Below are 17319 nucleotides of genomic sequence, written 5' to 3'. Positions count from 1 at the left end.
GAGCAGCCTGCGGCCCTGGCTGCCGCGGGGAGCAGCCTGCGGCACGGTGAGCACAGCCTGCAGCCCTGGCGGCCGCAGCAGTGTTTGAGAGAATAACCAAGTTTTAAGGTGTTTCCTAAAGCTGGTTAAACTAGGCTGACCACTGAGCTGGTCAGGCAGATTATTCCAGAGTTGTGAGGTAATGTGGATGAAGCTCCTGCTACCCAGATTCTTTCTTCTGACATGTGGGACATTAACAATTTTAGAATTTGTTAAACGCAAGGTTTTTCTGGGGAGTATCCGGAGAATTGTTTTTCCTTCAGTTATGCTGGACTGTCACGGTGCAGGGTCTTATGTCTCATTTATAAGGCCTTCAACGTTCCTCTCTTCCTCACCAGGAGCCAATGGTGCCCTGATGCAGCCTCTGAAAACTGGCTTAAATGTAGGATATTTTTTTAGAGTTGAACTGCCGCATTCTGTAGGCATTGAAGGTTCTTTAAAGAGCGCTGATGAGTGCATACATTTGGCGCATTACAGTAGTCCAACCAAGACAAACTTTGCTCCTCGTATATCACAGAATGGGACTGCACTTCAAGATGGTTGTGTTCTTTGTAGCTTCTCGTGATACCGAATTATAATGGTTTTCCCTTGTTCACATAATTCAGGCATGTAAAGTGGACAGCAGGAAGAAATGCAAATGTGTCCTTTATTAGCTTCTGTAAAAGTTCTCAAATCTTTTCTTTCAGGAAAACCAATTCCAATAGCTTGAACAGGATGAATGGGGTTATGTTTCCAGGAAACTCTCCGAGTTACACTGACAGGTATGTTTTGTTGAACCAAAGATCTGAACAGATGTGAATCTGAACTCTGAGCATCCCTTAGCCAGCTTGGAGGGGGCTGCAGAGCAGTCACTGTTTGTGTTACCCTGACGGACATCTAGTTATACTAGTTAGGATGTCTTCAAGTGAAGGGTGGAATGCTTAAGTTAATGTCAGCCACTGTAATTACTGTGGACAGCATTCCAGTCAATCTTTGCCCTCCATGCCACCTCAGATGAGAACCAGCCATTTGCAAATTGGACCTAGTCTTGCTCCAATAGGAAAGGTCTAGCCTGAAAGGCTTGGCCAGGTCGCCTCTTAACCAGAACACAGCCAGGGCCTGGCAGTTCGCATGAGGAGCAGGGTCATTACTGATTTGCATACAGCATTCCTCTCTAGAATGTCAAGTGTGTGAAAAATGATGAGTTGGAATGATACCCAGAGTAAATACCGGTGGATAAAAGTATTTGCACACATTCCTCCTTTTGCCTTTTGGGTTTTTGTCAAGACCCGAGATCTAGGGACATTCTTTAGTTTCTCCTCTGGTAGCATGACCCTCAGTGGTTTCCAAAGGTAGAGGTCGTTTATGACCATAGCCATGGAGGGGCATGTGCTTGAAGTACTTTTTCCTTTTCTGTTTTCTCATCCTGATTCTTATGTTGGCTTCATTGCGTGTTCAAGATATATTGCTTCGATGTCTTGCTCTTCCATTTTTTCTTTTTCTAATGTCGGTGATGTGCATGGCATCGATAGTTGCACCACCCGAGTTGAATATGTTGAGGGTTCTCCATTGGCTTGTGCTTCTAGAGAACGGATTGAACTCTGATCAAGAACTCCGCTCACGAGCTGAGACCTTAGTTTGACTACTCTGGTACCGGACCGTCTTATCGTACCGCCTCAATAGAAGCTTCTGCTTTAGACCTTTGCCTGCTTATAGCACCTTGCTGCATGAAGAATGCTCGTTCATTGCTCATTTAATCGTTCAATGTATGTTTTTGATTCTTTTCGTCTTTTTATCCTCCTAGGTCGAATATAAATGGTCCGGGAACGCCAAGACCCCTGAATCGACCAAAACTTTCCCTTTCAACACCCATGACAACAAATGGTTTACCTGACAGCTCTGAAAACAAGGACTCAAACTTGCAACAAACGGACGAAAAGTCCCACAGGTCTATCTTTTTGTTTCATTTTATCCTCGCAGTGCTTATCATGTTTGCTGAAATTGTTTCAAACTTTATAGTTATTAAATTTACATTTTTTAATAACATTGTGCAAAACCGTTTTTAACTCATTAACATTCTAGCAGACCGGCTTAATTTCATAGCGTCCTAGATAGTTTGAAATATCTGCAATTTGCACCCTTGAATCACGCACACCTCAGGGCACTGAATTAACCAATCACAATATATTTTATTGGGAGCCTGCCGGGGTCCGTTGACCAGTGAAAATGTTTTTAGAAGGCATGTTTTGCTTAGACTGCTTCATAAAGGAAAACCGTTCTGCCCTGTAACTACATAAGCAATTATCAAGCCCTTTTGAATGTTGGAAGGAGGACGGAAAGTTATTGTCAGAAGTTGGGGGGGTATTTGCAAGCACCCATTCTCTGGCACTTTTCTTTGTAGCGCTCGCAGTCTCCCTTGCTGTTCCTTTAAGAACTCTCTGATGTGACGCATGAAGGGCCTAATTGACACCTGCACCCTAAAACACTTGTTGGGTTTTGGATCACAAGGGGCAACCAGAAGAGGCAAAATGAGACTAAATCTTGGAGTCACGGGCTCCAACCAGTGTCGGCGGGCACTTCCTCCCTCAGAGTGTGATCTCTGATAAGGGAGCGTAGGGAGGCACTGGACGGAAACAGTATTAAGGCGAGACACTCTCCCCTGTCTTTTCATGAAATGAGCTTGTCCTGGGACTCAAATTGTAATCTATGCATCTGAGATTGGAGATTCTTCAAACCACACTGGGAGACATCTTTATATTAATGAGTTTTCTTAATCAACCCAATAAAACACATCCTATGATATTTTCCTTAATTCGCCTAATGAAATTCCTGTGTTAGCTGTTCAGAAATTGTATTCAGGAATTCAGCATGCAATGGCTCTAATTCCTTGAGTTTGAAAGGCTCTTTGAAAGGGTGGCCGTTTCCATTTCTAAACGTTTTAATATCTCCCTTTGCGTGAGGGGTTTCTCAACTCTTGTTTATAGATCAAACCGGGCCTTGTTTTAGAGTTTGACTGACCGGATACACCGTCATAAACATGGTCGATATCTCGCCTCTGTATTACTGGTGCTGTATCGCTTATAGCTATAGTAATACGTCAGACAGCGGCTGAGCAATATTATGCCTCTTTATTGAGTGCATTATCGCTTAGAATTATAGTAGAACGTCAGACAGGATTTAAACCTTGTTTTGGCAGAGTATTTTGTCGGTCAGTCTCTAATGTTCACAATTTTTAAAAAAATCTGATCAAGAAAAATGGTTTTTTTTTTAGTTGGAGAGCAGTATGATGAAATTAATAAAACTTTTTGCACTGTTGAACTTTGCTGAATAGCACAATTTACTATACCTTAACAGAAGCTAATTTGATGGCTAAGCTACGCCTTCTCTGAAAAAGTACAAACATTTACTTCAGGGATTATTCCAGCAAAATGGTGATAACCCGACCTCAGGATTTGGTGGAGGGCAGAGTACATTTGAGGCGTCCCTCAAGTCCTTCATATAGTGTTGAGATATTGGGTGTAGAGCCTCAGTGGAAAAACATTCGCCATCGGTGACCATTTTGTGCTCAGATGCCCTTTGTTGACAATTCTGAGGAAACCGCGCCTCGACGTAGAGCTCCACTTCAGCACCAAGGCACTAGGATTGGGAGATCTTGGAATTGAGTGAAAAGAAGCATGAGGGCTGCCACCAGCGCACACGGTGGTTCCCGAAGAGTCCCTCCAAATGCCAGCCGCCTCTCTTGAAGTAGGCATTCTTTGGGCACTTAAGCTCCTGGTGTTCTCAACTACATCAAGGCAGTACTTAATTTGTAAAATAGTAAGTGGTGGGACCTAAAGTTTGTCCGCTCGCGGCCAGACTATTGAATATCCACAGGCTGAATCTCACAGCTGCGTAGTTACAATTCTACCTTATGCATCTTTAATCTGAAAGACACTTTGTGACTTTTTATCTTAGTAGTGCATGTTCTTTCCTACTGTTTTTCCTCCTTTTTTTGCCCCTCATGTGTTTTCCTCTGTCTTGCTCTCAATCAGTGTGTTGAGGGGCAAATTATCCCTGGTCCTGAAAAATGAGTGCTAGTGGGCCCACCTGCGTTCACCGGTTCAAATTGAGCACTGCCTCAAGGACACTTCAGTATAGATGCAAAACAGCCCCAGGCGTGACGATTAATGAAAGTGGACCTCACTCTGGCGACAAGACTCACCGCTGTACACACCAAGTCACTGTGACTTCATAGACATGTCGCACGAAAGAAGAGGTTTTCAGATAGATTAGCTAGCATTTTCTCTTAAAAGTCCATGCTGTGAAGGGTTTTGCAGGAGATTGACAGTTGAGCTAAAGGAGAGCCTAAGCTGGCCATTGAGGAACCTTTTCTTTTGAAGCATGAATAATTTATTTTTTATGTCAATTTAGCTTTTGGTCGTACCTTGATGACTTCAGACGCTGCTTCTAGAATCGTGTGTGTGTGTTCGCCATCTTCAGATTCTTACTTACGCCACTGGGTATGGATGCATGGACAGGAGCTCCTTTTCTATGGAGGAGGGAAGACCTTTTTTCTTGATAGGGGAACAAAAATTTTGAAAAGACCCCAAGAAGGTAAAGAACACCACCACCACCACCAACTGCTGCAGAGGGATGCCACTGATCAACAATGGCCGGTGTTTTTTCTCCCTTTTTCCTCGAAGGACACATATGGGGCACCGACCAGGTGGGTCGAAGAATAAGTGCGTGTGGAACACAACCCTTGCCAATTCTGCCTGAAGTGCCACCACAAATTCACCAAGAAAGACAAACACAAAGTCTGCGACCCCCTTACTGCCAAGAGACCTCCAACTGGAGGCCTGTGGAGCATCCGCAGAGTCCCAGCCTAAGACTCTAAAATCAGAGGTGAGCCCACGCGGCGTGGCAGTCTCAGGGACTATATCCATTCAACAGCTCTCTAGTGATGAGGATGCCTAAGTGGGTTCCAAATTGGCACAAGCAGAATTATCCGACTTTGAGGAGACCATCAAGGGTGAAACAGCAAGATGCCCACACAGGACAGAAGCGCCAGGTAACAACACTGCCACCACGGCGCCAAAACTAGGATAACTGAGTTAAAACACTCCAAATCCACCTCATTGCTGAAAGCCTCAGCTGCCTAGGGGGAAAAAAAGGGAGAATGAGCCTTACTGTTCCGAACATAAGCTCACCAATGACAACATGCCCTCAAAACCAGCCTAGACGCTGAATAATCAGCGCCGAAAAAGGGAACCTCTGCCATCGACTCCTAACAAAAGGCCATCCATGCCGAAAGGAAAAAGGAGACTCCAGGCTCAAATTAAGGTCCTGCTTCAAAGGAAACTAGTTTGAGGAAGCCCTGAAGGGATACAGAATACGTAGTCTGGTGAAACACCAGGCAGAACCAGAGCAAGATCTGGAACTGGGGCCACTGCTGGCATTGGAACCGGCGGAAGGACAGGAGTAGGGAGTGTACGTCTACACTGAGTGTGACCAAAAACAGTACAATGCTGAAACATTCGGCATCGAAGAGGCAATGAAAGAAGAATGGTAAGGCAGTGAAAGACTCACCAGATGAGTGCTTTCCTTCAGAAAGAACCTGTGCCTTCCCATGCTACCACACACAGACCAGGAGAGAGAAGCCTTTAGAGAACCAGGTGCGGCAAAAGTGGTAACCGCCAGGTTCAAGAAGAAACCTAAGCAGTTCTAAGACCCAGCTTACATCAAGGGCATGGTCAATTCAGTCTCCATCATAGTCACCATAGCCTGAAGGAGAGCCAATGTCATTGGAACCCCCCCAGACAGAACGTATGCGCCTCGAGATGGTGGGTAGGAAGATAGAGATGTCAGTGGCAACACAATGGCGCAAAGCCAATTCCAGCATGCTTCTAAACTAATATGGACACCAGCAATGAGATGAATTTGAAGATCTGGTACAACACTTACCAGATCAATACATAAAAAAGCAAACTGTCATTGCAGAGGGGAAAAATATTGCAGACTGCTGTGAAATGAGCTTTGGGTGCAGCGGACACTGCCAGCAGGCAGCTTGGAACAGGTATCCCCCTGAGAAGCCATGCGTGGCTGAGGGTGTCGGGGTTTGAACCTGAGGTTTATACGGCTTTGATCAATATGCCTTTCACCGGGGACGCGCTAATTGGAAGCTCAGTGGATGAGGCCCACAAGGGCAGGAAAATGGTCAAAGATAGCAAAAGCAATGGGGTGCTGCAATTCAAGGGAAGGTTCAGCAGAACGCCATCAAGATTCAGTCAACGGGGAGAACCAAGGCAGCGCTTCGACATCATCAGTGACTGAACATCAACGCAGGGGACGGCACCACTATGGCACTATCCAAGCATGCAACATCAGCCCTTTGGAGGAAAGCGAGGGGAAGAGCATCCCTACTTAAGGGGGCAGGGGCAGCCATTCAGCATAGTCTGCTCCAAGAGAATTCACAAAGTACCTCGCTGCAGTAGCAGCACAACTGAGGAAAGAAGTATACGTATACCAAAAATAGACGACTGACTCCTAAAGGCAGGATCATTCAAAAGATGTCCGGAGAACACAAGGACCACAAGTCAAACCCTACACAACTACGGGTTCACCATAAACTAATAGAAATCAGCACCAAAGTAGCAAAAGGCAACCAATCTTTTTAGGGGCATGATTAGACTCCTTACAAGAGAGGTTTTTCCTACTCCGAGAAGGATCGGCTTACTAACCGTGCAGATGCATCTCTACTAGAAGGGGAGAGCTCTGATGGCGAGAAGGCTGTTGGGCATGATCGCTTCCGGAATTCCCATCATTCCAAATGTGAGATTCCAAGTGAGACCAATTCAGGAATGGATTCAGAGACATTAGTCTCTAGCGACTGGGTGTTGGGAAGAGCTACGGGTTGTAACAGATACACAGGGTACGCCAGTGGTGGAGCAGTCAGAACAACGAATGTGCCGAACATTTCAGAACCCAACTCCCTGAATCCTGATCATGACAGATGCCTCACACTCCGGCTGGGGACCAACTGAGGGTCCGCGGCATATGGAGCCCAGGAGACGAGGTAAAACCTATAGACCTATTGGAACTCAAGAGAGATTTCCTGGCAATGAGAGCATTCCAAACTCCAGTCACAGGGAAGACATTACTGTTGAAAACAGGCAACACAACAGCCATGTTCTACCTCAACTACCAGAGAGGGGGACACGATCACACAAGCTGTCCACTCTGGCACAGGATATATCGACATGGGCCATCCAGAAGAAAATTCCATTACAGTACACTTGCCGGGTGTACAGAACATATAGGGAGAGCAGAGAGTGTCTCCCACGAGTGGGAGCTAAAACAGGAAGTATTGGACATGATATTCACAAAGTGGGGGGACACCAAAACTAGACCTTTTTGCAACACGAGTACGCAAATCGCCAAAGCTTTGCAGCCATATTCCCAAACCTCCAAATGCAGGGGAATGCCATCTGAATATCCTGGTCAGAGACATTTGCATATGCCTTTCCAACTATTCCCCTGGTACAACATGTGATGGAGAAGTTCAAACAATAATGACATTAATTCTAATCTGCCCGCAGCGGTCAAGCCAAACCCTATACTCAAAGGTGATCGAACTGGAGCAAGGCAGGAGGTTAACCCTACAGGCACCACAAGACCTAACCACAGGGGGGACACGTGCTACACCATGAACCCTACGCACTCAACCTGGCTGCATGGCTCCTGTGGAGTTAACATTTGTGCAACTGCACTTGGTCCAGAGGGCCATGGAGGTGTTACGAGAGGCCAGAAGACCGTCCACAAAGTGGTGCTATACGGAAAAATGTAAGATGTTTTAAACCGTGGCATGCCACAGCAGCATACGATCGTGACTGGACACTTGACGCAACAATCTTAGACCATCTCACCAACTCTTCGATGAGGGACTGTCATGCACTTTACTCAAGGTACGCCTAGCGGCTGTTGTGGCACACTCCAGAGGATTAATAGGCAGAGGTTTCTTCCAAACACCAATTATCAAAAGATTCCTAGAAGGGGCAAAAAGGAATACACCACCAAGATCAGCCCCTACACCTGCGTGGAACTTGAATGTTGTACTTGGGCGGCTCCTGAAACCTCCCTTTGAGCCAATGCACAGCATAGAACTCCGGTTCTGATCACTAGAAGCGGGCTTTCTAGGAGCTCTCGCCGCACCTGGCCGGCAAATTACAAGCACTCGCTGTACAAGGGCCTTATCTCCAAATCCAGACAGACAAGGAGTCACAAATCGCCATTGTACTCCAAAGGTGGTCTCCGCTATCCATGTCAGCCAAAGTGTACTCCTACCCGCTTTCTACCAAAATCCAGAGCAAAAATGACTCCTCATACTCTAGATGTGCGCAAAGAGATGCCATGCAACCATAGGGGTTAATCTAGAAGAGAGGTCTAAGAGTCCATTACATATGTAAGGCAGCCACATGGTTATTTACACAAACCTTCATGAAACACTATTGTGTAGACATTCAAGCTGACAGAGAAGCCCAGGTGGGACCGAGTCCCCTAAAACATCTGTTCGCAAACATTCTCACCATAACCCAGCCTCACGAAACAAGATGGAAAACAGCTGCGAAGTCAATGCACAGCTCATGGTTCCAGAAATGAACTAAATGGTTACTTACCAGGAGGAGTCCTTTTGCAGCTTGAAGAGTTTCTGGATTCATATGTGACCCTCCCACCTCCCAGAGATGAGTTTAGACATGAGGGTGGTGGGAGGGTGTGGGGAGGGGCTGTAACCTGAAGATAATGACCATGCAGAGAGGATCCTACGAGGAGCGCCTGATTTCATCAAGGTGGGACCAGGAGCCAAAATGCTAGACATAGAAATGAACAAAAAAACGCGAACACAAAAGGACAAAGACCGTACTCGGAACCCAACCACAAGATGGTGGAATAAAGCACCGCGTGGGAATCCTGAAACGTTTCAAGCTGCAAAACTACTCCTGCTGGTAACCATTTCTTTCCAACTCATCATATCACCTGGGACCTTAAGTGTCTTGGGGGGAAAGAATGCAAGCCCCCTCTTCAAAAGTAAACAACTGCCTGGTGTCGACAGGCCCTTTTTGTGCCTCGTGTAGGGCACCCGCAGATCTCTTCCACTTTAAAAAAAAAAAGAGGGGGGGGGGGAAATCTGCCCCATCCCCATGGACTGCTAATTACCTCACATAATGGATTAATCATGACATGTTCTGTGACACAATTGATAACAGCCCTCCAATATCTAAAGTGGATTAATTTGATACCACTGTGCCTGGCGGGCAGGAGTTGTACTTACTGGAGAGAACTGGTGCATTTAAGTGGTTTTGTTAGCTGAAAACGGTACGTTTAAATTAACATTTTGACCTATCTATGTCCATTTAACCTTTGGTTTTATCGTTGTGTGTGTATAATAAAATGTATAAAATAATGTGGGTGCTTTGGGTCTGCCCTCTTCTGTCATTGATATGTAGGAGCTTAATTTACACTCTACTTCCACCCATGACGGCGTACAGCACGGGGCAATGGGGTCCGCCCACTTCAGCCGCCAACTCTCTTGCCCTGAGAGTCGTGCCATTTGTCTGATCACGAGACATCTGCCCAAAAATCTGTCACTCAGTGTTTTTATTTTTTCCTTATTCATTTTTCTTGTATTATTTTTGGTGGGAGTGGGGGGGGGCAAGACCTTCTGCACAACCACTGCCTCTAACTAGGTGACCATCATGGAATGGTGTATCATTGTTTTTTTTCATTCTAGAATGGCCAAGACATTGCTTCTAAATAATACCATTCCAAGATGGCCATCTGCAGCTATGTTCAGTTATGTTTTGTATTACCTACATATGTTGGCTATGCCATGATAGCTTCGTTTTGTTTCCTACTTTTATTGAATGCTGCACATGTTGAGTGTTTTTTGCGGCTGTGTTACTGGTAAATCTAGAAAGTAGAATGGGTATGTGTGGGAGGATGGGTGACCGGGTGCATGTATGATGTCTTAGTGAATACCTAAACCCGTAAGTGACTGAAGAGGCACTTTCATTTATGAGCCAGGCCTATTGGCATTGCCAATACCTATTTTGAGTACTGATTTTGGAGTCAAACCTATTATAGTGCAAAAGGTTTACTTGCAGTTTGCTGTTTTTAAAAAGACAAACTGATGACTGCCACAGCTCAACGTGTTATCTTTATTCGATCAATTTAAAAAAATGGAGATCTTATTTATGGAAATGTGTCTCTGGAATGGATATAGGCAGGGATATTCTTTGAGATTTCATGGTTATGCGTGATGAATTGGGATTGCAAGTTTCCATTTTCCTGTTAATAGTGCACTTTTTCCCCTAACTTGGACTCTTCTTTCCCCAGTAGTGACTTGTTGACATCTGAAACAAACAGCCCTCAAGTAAGCCCCACCAAAAACAAGCACCCGGAAGAAGACCCCGTGGAGGCCGAGGGCCATGAAGTCAAAAGGCTTAAGTTTGACCAGGAGGAGGACGATGAGGATGACGAGGACCACGAGGCTGCCAGCCCGCCGGGCGCCGGCGAGGCTTTGTCTGAAATGGCCGAAGAGGCGGCGCCGTCTTCAAGAAGTCCAGAAAAAGATAATGAAATCAGCTGCACAAGATCGAGCAGTGACGAGGATGAAGGTCTGTACAGCCGGATAAATTTAAGTATTGGGCATTGTTTAGTGTACAGTTTAGCCTCTGGAATTGGTACTGTTGGCTTTTCATTTCTGAAAGCGACTTCAGACTGGGCCTCAGGCTGGTACCCACAGATGAGTGTGTCCCTATGTGTAAAGATAGTTGGAAAAGAGCTTCTCTCATATCATTATATTTTCAATTACAGTCTGCAACAGCCTTTGCAATTTCAGTCCTGCCAGTGTCTTTCTAAGTCAAACTTCTTTTGTTACATTAAGAACTGTTCTTTGTGTAGGTTACAACACATCAAAATATTGTGCTTCCATCCACACAGTAATTGCATTCTATTAAGATTGAATTGAAAAATATTGTGTGTTTTTCTATTTACTCCCATCATTCTTTGGGCCAGATTATATATAACTCCTGAAGTCAGATCAGTGTGTGAACTGTCAAAAGTGCAAACCAATAACACAATTTTGGACATACCTCAAATTGGGAAACCGAAAAGGAGAGGATTTGAAACGGAGTATCAGTCTAACTTTTCCTGCTGCATCATGTCCGTGTGTACACCAAACTCCCTTGGTGTGCAGAAGACTTGTTACATGTTTAGTAACTTCCAGCTCACCCACTCCAGAGTTCTTTCCCAGCCTTAGTGTAGCTAGAAGACCCCAATATGCGATGATGCATGGGTGAAGACACCACCTTTTTCATGGTTTTTATCTGAGTAATTTGATTTATGGCTGACCATAGCTTTGTGTTTAGCACTCCAACCTGAACTGGAAATATCTAGTGAGTGAGGCCTTCAGATAGTCTTAATCAAAAGTTGTCTCGGTCATTGACGATGGTGGTGAAATATAGTGGGGATAAGTAAGATGACCAAGGGTGGGTCAGTGAACATGTCTGAAGCACCTGCTATGCATTTCTTGAGTAGTTTTCTCAACTCAAAGAATCCTTTTCCAAAGCTCAATTTTGGGCCTAGCTCTGCTTTTCAGCATGGTTACAGGTCGGATTTGCCTTCATAGAAGCAACTCATTACCAGTTTGGAGAATCTTTTCCCAGTGTCTTGCTGCAACCTGTCCGGCTCTCATTGAGACATTTGAGACTCTGGCAGCGTCTCCAGTTAGGGTTCTGCGGTTGATTGAGCTCATCGTACAGACGAAGCACTGTACGGTCTCCTCGGACTTATGCTAGTTCGTTCGAATCTCGGCTAATGTCTGAATCAAATTGTTTTTGTTCAATTCTGGTCTGACTTAACTGTCTTGCTTTCAGTGATGTAATGGACATAGCTTTCCTTAGGACGCTGAAGAGGGGTTGGGTGTAGCTACTGTTCCAGATGACTCTTCTTTGCCAATGGTTGATGCTTGCTTGGACCTGTAGTCCAGTTGGTAGAGATCCATCCCTGTTCCTGAATCGGAAAGCCTTGAAATGCCAACTTGTGTTGGATTAGAAGAGCTGTTTAATCCTCTGGCTGAAGTGTTTACGCTCTTCCCTCCTGTTCTCCTTTGAGGGCCTCTTCTGCTTGTTTCTGGTGATGCAGACATTGCAGGATGTAACTTTCAGATGTAGATTAACAAAAGGTTTCTAAGTAATTCGTTCCCAGATTTCCAATAGATGATTTGTCCCGCTGAGGCAAGCCATTTTACTCCTGTGCTTTTCCTGCTGATTTACCTGTTGTGTTGCGTCTGTGTGTTTCTCTGCCTTTCTCGCTCATGGCTAAAGACCATTTCAATCTCTCCGACTGCCCTCTCATTTGCCCCTCTGTCTTATGGCTAGCTCTGTTTCCCTCTCTGGCTACACCCATGTTCTTTCGACCTCTTCAAGTCCGCCTCGAATGGCTTTTGGCTGAGCAGTTGTGATAGTCCATCTTGTATTAGAAGAGTTAGCCAGTCGTTGTCTCTGGGAGCATTGACGGTCGTTGGGGGGAGAGAAGTCATTTTGATTACCAATAAATTGCCATTGCTTGTTGCACTGCTGTTACTGATCTTGTTAGTTCCCACCATGTGAAGTTAGATGCCTCGTCGGAATGGTGCAGTTGAAATTGGAGAATGAAGGGTGCCTATCGGATGTGAGCTCTGCCCTCTTGGGAACCATGAAAGCTGAGACACCAAATTCAGAGACCTCCAAACTATTTGGGGTTTGAATATGATTTTTTGTTTGATTAGCTAAGTTTTGAATTGTTAGCGCTTTGTGACTTGCAACTAATGTAAGTCCGCATCATTGGGTTGACCTAGTTCCCGTGAGCAGCATTTATTGCTTGGAAAGGCTTGATATTGATGGCTGTTCATAAAACATAAACCAACTATGTCATCATTGCTCCCTAAATTCGTCTCTAACCCCTCCCATGCTCATGACTAGCTGAGCTCGTCATGAGCCGTGGAACGCTCGCATGCGGGGATAATTCCCCTGCTGTGCAAGCGTTCCACGGCAAGTAATGCACCTGTGACGAGCTGAGCTCGTCATGAGCACAGGAGCGCCGTGCATGTGCGGGCGCTGTGCGCGCCCCCCTCCCCCCCAGCGCTGCGGGGGAATAACCCGCGCAACGAAGGGGTTAAATGCTTAATGTTCATCACATCACAAGAATTCAAACCATTCCTGATTTCTTCTGTTCAGTTTGTTCTGTCCGAAGCCCGTCACTACCTACGGTGGTCCTAGTGTGGGCAAACAGCAATGGAAGGCTTTGAGAGCTTTGTTTGGGAAGTTTTGCTTCAGTGATTGATCATGTACTTGGAGCCAAGGCAGCATTTGTGGACTTTCAGTGGCACCTTGTGCTGAATGTGATCTGTAAGGAGGTATGGCCTACGCCTCACGCTTTGTGCAATACTTGTGTTTGGCTTTCTCCAGTAGGGTCAGGCAGTGTTGTTTGTGCCTTTGGCTTTCTCCAGTTGGGTCAGGCAGTGGTGTTTGTGCCTTTTGGCTTTCTCCAGTTGGGTCAGGCAGTGTTGTTTGTGCCTTTGGCTTTCTCCAGTTGGGTCAGGCAGTGTTGTTTGTGCCTTTGGCTTTCTCCAGTTGGGCCAGGCAGTGGTGTTTGTGCCTTTGGCTTTCTCCAGTTGGGTCAGGCAGTATTGTTTGTGCCTTTGGCTTTCTCCAGTTGGGTCAGGCAGTGGTGTTTGTGCCTTTGGCTTTCTCCAGTTGGGTCAGGCAGTGTTGACAGATCTTAGGCACTGATGGAGCATCAAGATTATTAGTCTTATCCTGTGAATTCAAGGAAAGGAATGTGGGTGTAGGCACAGGTTGTTCACCGCTGCAAGCCTCCTACAGCCTTGCGTCTCCAGACTCTCAGCCTATTGTGCGTGCCTTGTAGATTTGTGCGTCTCGTATAGACCGATCCATGAAGTGAGCTTAGCATAGGCAGCAGTTTAGGCAGAACCATGCCAGAGTGCTGGATGGTTATGTTACCAATGGTCTGCTTCGAATCTTCTTTTTTATGCTTTGCTTAAGGGCTATGGCCTTCTGTACCTGGAGGACACTCCATTATGTTCAAGGAAAGGGGAATCTGGGGACGTAAAATATAGTCTCGCACTTGAGCAGGTGTAATGTTACAGCAACCAAAATGTGTGATCCTTCAGGTGTTCGAGAGCCAGTAAAAATTGAAAATGTATTCATCTAAGCTGACTCGGTGGTGGTCTGAGCTATTTGGTTGAAGCTGTTCCAAGCCCTTTTTTTGCTTAGTTTTTCACTCCGTTTTATTTTTTTTCCAGAATCTTACATGACCTCAACAGACGTTGCCCCCGACACCAGTGACCAGGACAAAGATTCAAATGATCTTGTCTCCGTGAGTGAAGAAACGTGCGAGGAGAATGAGATGGAGGAATCTGATCAGTCTGAAGCGAAGAAAGATGTACATTCGACCAACTCAGACGACCCAGCATTGACCGTTAGCACAGCTAGCGAGTGCACCGGAACTGAAGAACTTGTTGCCTTCGCTAGCGAAGCTTCTGACGTTCCTCCGGAGTCTATGGAAAACAGCGACGATGCTTCCGAGGTCGCGGAAGAACCTATGGAACAAGACTAGCCCATTTAGATACCTTTCCATGCAGTATTTTCCATATGACTCTGGTTTTACACTGTATAAATTTTGTATGTAATAAAGTGGACCTTTAGTTTTACAAGAGAAAAGCAGGTTGTAAAATAAACAAAATAAAAACCTGACTGAGCCTTACCTGATGAGAACTGTGAACCGATCCTGCTCCAGGTCTGCTCCAGTCCTGCTTACCGCTGAAACTCCAGTCTCTTCAAATCAGTGGTCTGTGTATAGATTTTTTTTTTAATTTAGAAAAAACGTTTTTAAACTGGAAGGTTATTATTAAAACTTTTTGGAAATGATCACATTTAATGTTTTTATGCGATGTGTGTGTCTTGCTTCTGGCTGCTGAGGAAGCAAGTTTCATTTTCTGGTCCTAGTTTCTGCATTCGACACGTGAGCAGCCGGGTTTGTCGCTCGGTCTCCGGATGGCATCATCCATTTGTATTCTACCAAATCCCAGTTTCATAATTACCATGTACGTACCTTCACCCTGATCTAAAAATGTCTATTTTTCTGGTTCTATGAAATATGAACTGGCATATTTCCACTTAAAAGTGGTCTAATCTTCTCCTGTTGCATGTGACGTCAAACTTTCCATTTGTCGGTGGATACCCTAAAATCTTGTGAAACCCAATGGAGCCAAAATTTGTTTCAGTAGTAGGTTAAACACATTCCAAGGAAACTTACCCAAATGCTAACCTTTTTGAACACACTGCTTAGGTGCCTGCACCCAAAGGTTTCCATGTATTTCCGAGTGCGTACTTTGCGTTGAAAATGGCGTATTCCAAGCACTTGCTTGGATTTTTCTACGATGAATACTTGGAAACTTTCGTACCTCTCTGCATATTTGGGAGGGGACCTGCCTCTTCACAAGCTTTACAGATCATTGAAAAGACTGAATGCCTCACCGTTATTTATACAGTTTGCAATTACCACTGCACTGAATATTACTTTGGATATGTACCAGAACTTTTGACGGTGCCTCACCATTACTTAAGTGGAATTTTGAAGTGAAGTACATTTTCTTTTTCTTTTTTTTAGGGCAGCTGGTGTTAACCTTTTCAAACCCAACACAAGCACAAATACAGCTCTTACGGTTATATGTTCCAATATTAAAACTCAAATTCTGCAGTCCTTAATACACAATTACTGGCTGCCAAATTTATACCAGTTTCTTGAATTTTTTTTTTATAATTCGAGTTTATACATTTCTGTAAAGTAGATTTTGTAGCTTGTTAAGAGTGCTCACTTCACCAGTGAATCAATATGTAATTTGTGTGAACGTGGATGTCTGGGCTTTCAGAGCAGTATTCATATGAAGCAATAAATATTCACTCTACAATATCACAGATTTTTATTAAAATATTACATCAACAGTTGCCCCCTTTTTTGAAAGTTTAATTTTGCATACCTGAAGTTTAAAATGAGGTTGTAGCTTTTTACTTTTAATTGGTTATGTCTCTATACTTTTTGAGTGTAAACATTTTCGTTTTCTTAGTAGATACTTGAGAAAATGAGCCCAGGTTGCGCTATGTTATACTTTCGACTGTCTGCTATGTCCATCTTGAAATGGGCAGCTAATGTGTTCAGAGAGAAGCTTCCATTACATATGAAGTCTGATCGTCCTTGAACAGAAGGAATATTTAAAACTCAATATTGCAAAGCGTTCTCTATTTAGTTTTACATACGTCGACACTGCAAATATGTATCATAAGAGAAAAATATAGATGTATGAATTAGGAAATCGTTTAACATTCACTTGGGAACCTAGGGCATTTAAATATTGTTTTCGTTTTGGAAGTCATTTGCCAATGAGAACAAATTAAACCTTTTATCTTTTAATTTTCAGAAACTGGCTCCTTCGGAATGTATGAGTTATTTGTGAATTACTGTCAATAAACCCATTCTTTTTGCACCCTTGATTTTTGTTGTTGATGTAGCAGCTTCACGGCATGTGCGAGCTGTGGTTTCCAGTGCTGCCACTGCACGTGCATGGGTTTGTGGGAGGCCCTGCCGCATGTGGGCATTGGTTGAATCTCTCGATGGACCCCAGCTTCAAGCTGCCAGGCCTAATGATCTTGCTGTTTTGTGCTGCAGCTCCCTTGACCCCCAGCTGCTGCTGGAGCCTTTTCAATAATCCCTGGCACAGGGGCTGATTAAAAGGCTCTTCTAAGAGACACCTGGCAGACATTGCTCCGTGCAGCAGATGCAAATATCCTTTCTGATAGTGTGTATTCACGTACAAGTTTTTGATTGGTGTTGGTGCAACGATGTCAATGCATAAATACTCACTAGATACCCACAGACTTGCTCTCCACAGTGAAACATCTATTACCTGTTTATTGATTGCTCTTGCTCCCCTAAAACTGTGCTATTTTTCGGTCTTTAAATGTTGACGTTTCCAGGTCCATAGCTCCAATCCCTGACCAGTGTGGGTTTTTGATCCCCAGTGTTCTTTCTCCCCAATCCTTATTTTCACGGAATATTCTAAATTGGTGGAGGGATTTTCAAGGTGGCCCTAAAAATGTAAGTGCTCTCTTACGTGGGAGTGAAGTTATTGAAATTCTGCGGGACCCCATCACCTCCTTTGCAACTGACTTGGTCAAATCTCATGTACCAAATACAGAAGAATTA

At 44.6% G+C, this 17319-nt stretch overlaps 1 protein-coding gene across 2 annotated transcripts in view; it reads left to right on the top strand.

The window, feature by feature from the left end:
- Positions 1-16605, top strand: part of PPP4R2 (protein phosphatase 4 regulatory subunit 2) — an 86106-nt gene extending 69501 nt beyond the window's left edge. Inside the window, exons 6-9 of one of the 2 annotated variants that reach the window (XM_078661876.1) lie at positions 726-800; positions 1823-1966; positions 10393-10670; positions 14360-16605. In XM_078661876.1, the coding sequence (XP_078518002.1) occupies positions 726-800; positions 1823-1966; positions 10393-10670; positions 14360-14673 (811 nt within the window). In that variant the 3' untranslated portion in view covers positions 14674-16605. Of the gene's footprint in view, positions 1-725; positions 801-1822; positions 1967-10389; positions 10671-14359 lie in introns of both variants that reach the window. The other variant, XM_078661875.1, reaches the window with a different exon arrangement.
- The last annotated feature ends 714 nt before the right edge of the window (positions 16606-17319 follow it).

Source organism: Lissotriton helveticus, chromosome 9, assembly GCF_964261635.1.
Source record: "Lissotriton helveticus chromosome 9, aLisHel1.1, whole genome shotgun sequence".
Taxonomy (NCBI): Eukaryota; Metazoa; Chordata; class Amphibia; order Caudata; family Salamandridae; genus Lissotriton; species Lissotriton helveticus.
This window is presented reverse-complemented; position numbering and strand designations above follow the sequence as displayed.